We start from the raw sequence: 4,351 nt of genomic DNA on the forward strand, positions 1-4,351 counted from the left end.
CGGCAAGAGTGATATTGACCAGCCGCGCCAGACAGCGGTCTTCAAGAGGTTTGGGACTCGCGTGGCAGTTCGGCTCGTTTGTAGGGTCTCTAGGGCACTCGCCAAATAGCCTTTCAAGACTCCCGTAGGGTCCAAGTCGGCGTAGTGGAGCGTGGCGGAGCGTGGCGGAGCAGCACGGCAGAGGAGCGTGAGGAGAGGGCAGAGCGTGGGCGGTGCGCAAGAGCGGGAGGTCGAGGAGGCCGACTTACACACAACACGCACAGCAAGAGACGCAGCGAGTGTGTAATTGTACTGAATTGTTATAAAGCGGCCTTTCGCGAGGAGGAGGACTTATGCTTACGCCTATCCAAGAGGCAGGAAATGAAATCAGGACAGTCAAGGAATACAGTGCGACACTGCAAACAAACCCTTGGGTTAGATTTCACGTGCTTGAAATGAGCGAGACAATTTTCCCTCGCCGAATCAAAGGGAGGACTTTTAGGCAGGCCCTATTTGAGTCAAATGCACCGAATTCTCACTGTTAAGGGAGTGACACTTCCCTGACCTCACCCAATATTACACGCTAAAATCTTATGAGTTACTTACTGAGTTCTGTGTGCATGCTGAGTTGCGTATTATTTAATACTCAGTTATGAACAAAATAGTTCATAATTGCACTTAATTCTTGAAATTTGTTCCTAAATGTGTATTCAAATAATGCACAACACAGCATGCACACAGAACTCAGTAAGATGCGCATAAAAAAGTTCATAAGATTTTAGTATGTGTAGAGAGGAATCTCACTCACATCGGGAGCGATACTATTTGGGTCACTGTCACTGCTCTCGCACTCCCTGCTCGCGCCCTCTTGAGAAGGTATCTGACTTTGAGTCGCATGTACCGGGTGTTTCATAAAAGACGTTGGAGTTGGCGGTGGCGGGTTTGCCTAGGCGGCTATGGCGCCTTACAGGCAGAGCGGGTAGGCAAACCCGCCCGCACCTGTGTCTCTTATGAAACACCCGGTACAATATGGAGGAGCAAGAAGAAGGGAGGGAGAGAGAGACTAAAAATCTTTAGGAAACGATGATGCTCCTTCCCTACAAAATGCGAGGACGAAAATGATACGTCTAAACTTGATTTTACGGAGGAGGTATTATCTCCTCCGATACGTGAACATAGTGAAAAAATATGGTCGTGACTGGTCGTGACATAAAGTTAAATTCACAGTCAATTTTCTAAAACGAATAAGTTTTCGGACTTCAACTAGAACGGGTACCGCGTGACGTATGGTACAGTACATTTACCCTTGTTTTGCTATTGATCGTTTAGACTACATCTGCATTTGTTCGTTACTTCCAGTGACGCATTAACTGGAGGGGTCGGGCCGTACCCCCCCGGGCTCGGGCCTCGAACCGGCGAACCGACCTGCTACCCGAGCGGTCTCAGGCTCAGCCACACCATTTCCGGCCCCCCTTCCCCAGCCCGAGCTGCACCCCCACCCCCGGCATTTCACCCCCACCCTCCCTGCCCCCCGCATTCCGTCCGGTTCGGTTTCGGTAATGACGGCTGCCGAAGACCTTTCCCTCTGCTCTGTTTTCGGAGGCGGCCCCGACACAAAGTGTAAAGTTCCGTGATTTAATTATCAGAGTTCATTGCGGCTGTCTGACCGGCCGGCTCCGCTCCACCGCAACGCGTCGCGCGGCCCCAGCCGAGAAAAGGGGGGAACGAGAAAGAAAATAAAAATCGCAGCGCATCGGAATGCGATTAGAAGCGGAGCGTGTTAAAACAAAATTCGTTAAAATTCGCAGCGCAAGTCGATAATTCGATTGAACGAGTCGGCCGAGACGTCGAGACGGGACGGGCGGGTCAGCCAAGCCCAGCCGACGGGCTGCGACCCTGATAAGTTAACCAGATAGCCATCTGTCCCAGCGGGATACCCCTCCCTGGCCCAGACGGTATCTCACTCCCCCCCTCCCACCTCTCTCTCTCTCTCTCTCTCTCTCTCTCTCCCGATCCCCCATGACAGTCAATTCTTACTGTCTTAAGAGATTTCCCCTGGGCAGGGGGAGCAGTGGAACCTAGTCACCTCCCCCGCCCCCCGCGCCCCCCTCCCGGTGCCACACGCCTGCTCGCTCATGCCTCCTCCGCCTCATCTCATATTCCCTCTCCTGCAATCACCAACAGCCGCGAAAATAAAAATGACGCGTTCGCCGACGCGCGTCTCCCTCTCTTCCTCCTTTTCGCCGGGCGACCAAAAGTCTGTCCAAACTGAAGGGCGGGCTCGCGGCTCCTCTCCCTGAAAGCCCTCCTTTTTCTCTCACTTCTTATTCCCTTTACTGCGCCTCCTCGCACACGGGGCGTCGCGCGCGCCCCCCCCCCCCTCTCTCTCTCCTCTCCCCATCGCGTGAGAAACCAAAAAGGCAGACCAAAAGTCGGTGACATTCTCTTCCTCCCGGTATTGCTGGGGATGGAAAACAGCAGCGCCGCCGGCCCGGCTCGCCCGGCTCCACCAGTCTCGGCGCAGACGGCCTTTGTTTGAGCCGCGCTTTTGTTGGCCGTCGCCAGACCGTCTGTTTGCCCTGGGACTTCCCCACGCGCCGGACCGGGCCGCGACGCAACGCGACGAGCAGAGCAGGAAGAAGAAGAATAATAAGAAGAAAAAGTATTAATCGCCGACCACAAAAGTAATTATGGTGATGGTGCGAAAAAGGGGTGGATGTGTGTAATTGTGTGTGTGTGAGAGAGAGAGAGAGGGAGCAGACGACGTTAGGTGTGTGTGTGTCGCGTGGGCGAGTGCGTGTCGGAATGTGTGGGTTATCTGATTAGAAATTAATGGAATGTTGGAAGGAGAATGGGAGCGGAGCGATTCGGAGGAAAATAGCACATCATTAAAATTGTCGAGGTCGGCAAATTATTCATGCAGAGTTCCCTCCCCCCCCCCCCTATCCTACTTTTTGGGGCAGGCCCGAGCAGGTCCGCCCACCTCAAGCCTGTCCGACCAGAGCCACCCCACGGCGGGGAGGGGGGCGTATAGGGGTTCGCGCAAAGGGAAAGAAACAGGGACTACCTCAAAAAATAAAAACAAACAGATGACTCGCGCTCCTTGTTTAATACTAAATGGAAGTGGTATTGAATAAAATGTACCCCGACGCCCCCTGTGCTGTGGCCGGTGGCTCCCCATGTCGGGCCGCCTCAAACGACGACACATACATAAACGAACTGCGAGCAGCGCGGCGCGCGGACAGTCTGCGGCGGCAAATACCCACAACCGCACCGACAAGGCAAACTCGCAAACAAGTACATACAGACAGTCGTCGCGGACCGCGCGCTACGGTCGGGCGTGCGGTCCGCTGGCCCCGCCGCGCCGGGGGACTAACCTTCCCTCTGTCCCCGCCCTCGTTTGCAACGCTCCGCGTATCGGGCCGAACGGGTCAGACCCCCCGGGGAAAAGGGGGGGGGGGGGGGGGCGCCCACCGCGGCGGGCGCGCCTAACACAGACGGTCCGAAGTGCGCTCGCCTACCTGCCGCGCAGCCGAAACCTCACCGGCAGCGACCAGGAAATCTATCGCCAGCCATTGTCGCGGAGAGGCGATATCGGGTTTAGCAAGAAAGAGATAGAAAGTGGGGGGAGGGGGTAGGAGATAAACTCGAACGGGGTGTTGGGAATTCCTCCGCAGAAAGAGAAGAGCTCAGCAATTGGAGATAGACAAAAGAGTGAATAGAAGGGCACACTAAATTTTTGTGAACTTTTCAATACTCCCTTTTGTTGTCTTGTTTCCCTGCGCTCTTACGTTTCTTTTAAGCTCAGTTATGAACAGGATAGGACATAAATGCAAGTATATGCGCTCAAAATAATGTACAATCGTGCACGCCTACACAGAAATACGAACGCCCCCCCCCCCTCGTGAGACGTGAGAGAGGGCGATGAACTGGAAGGCAGAAGCCGAAGCGAGGGGGCCAAAACCGGCAAGCACAATGTAAGCACAATATGCAGAGGTAGAGCAGCCCCAGTGACGATCAGCATGGCTTAGGATTTTTAATTTTCAAAACAGAGAAAACACGTAGTTTTAGTTCCATTTTTTTTTTTCAAATTTTTGCTATGACTTACCTCAAGGTGAGCGTGGCCGGACCCCTGTCGGCGAACATGACGACGGGCGTGGTGAAGCGCTCGTTGGCCCCGCACAGCGACACCCCGCGCGCGGCACGCTCCCGCGATCCGTCCGTCAGCTGCAGCGACCCGCCGTGGCAGCTGCGGAAAGTCAAACAGTATGAGCACGCACAACGAGGCGTGTGCACAAGGAAAAGTGTGCGTACGGTGTCAGGGTTCATACCAGATCCCAAATTCCATTTTCCCTGACTTTCCCCTGACTTC

The 4,351-nt window shown here is 54.5% G+C and overlaps 1 protein-coding gene across 1 annotated transcript in view; it reads right to left on the bottom strand.

The window, feature by feature from the left end:
* LOC113202675 (uncharacterized) overlaps positions 1 to 4,351 on the bottom strand; it is a 158,637-nt gene that overhangs the window by 21,505 nt on the left and 132,781 nt on the right. Inside the window, exons 5-6 of the mRNA XM_052269047.1 lie at positions 4,088 to 4,228; positions 3,944 to 4,005 (exon numbers count right to left, since the gene is read on the bottom strand). Coding sequence (XP_052125007.1) covers positions 3,944 to 4,005; positions 4,088 to 4,228 — 203 coding nt within the window. The remainder of the gene's footprint in view (positions 1 to 3,943; positions 4,006 to 4,087; positions 4,229 to 4,351) is intronic.

This window comes from Frankliniella occidentalis, unplaced genomic scaffold (assembly GCF_000697945.3).
Source record: "Frankliniella occidentalis isolate FOCC.00 unplaced genomic scaffold, Focc_3.1 Scaffold81, whole genome shotgun sequence".
NCBI lineage: Eukaryota > Metazoa > Arthropoda > Insecta > Thysanoptera > Thripidae > Frankliniella > Frankliniella occidentalis.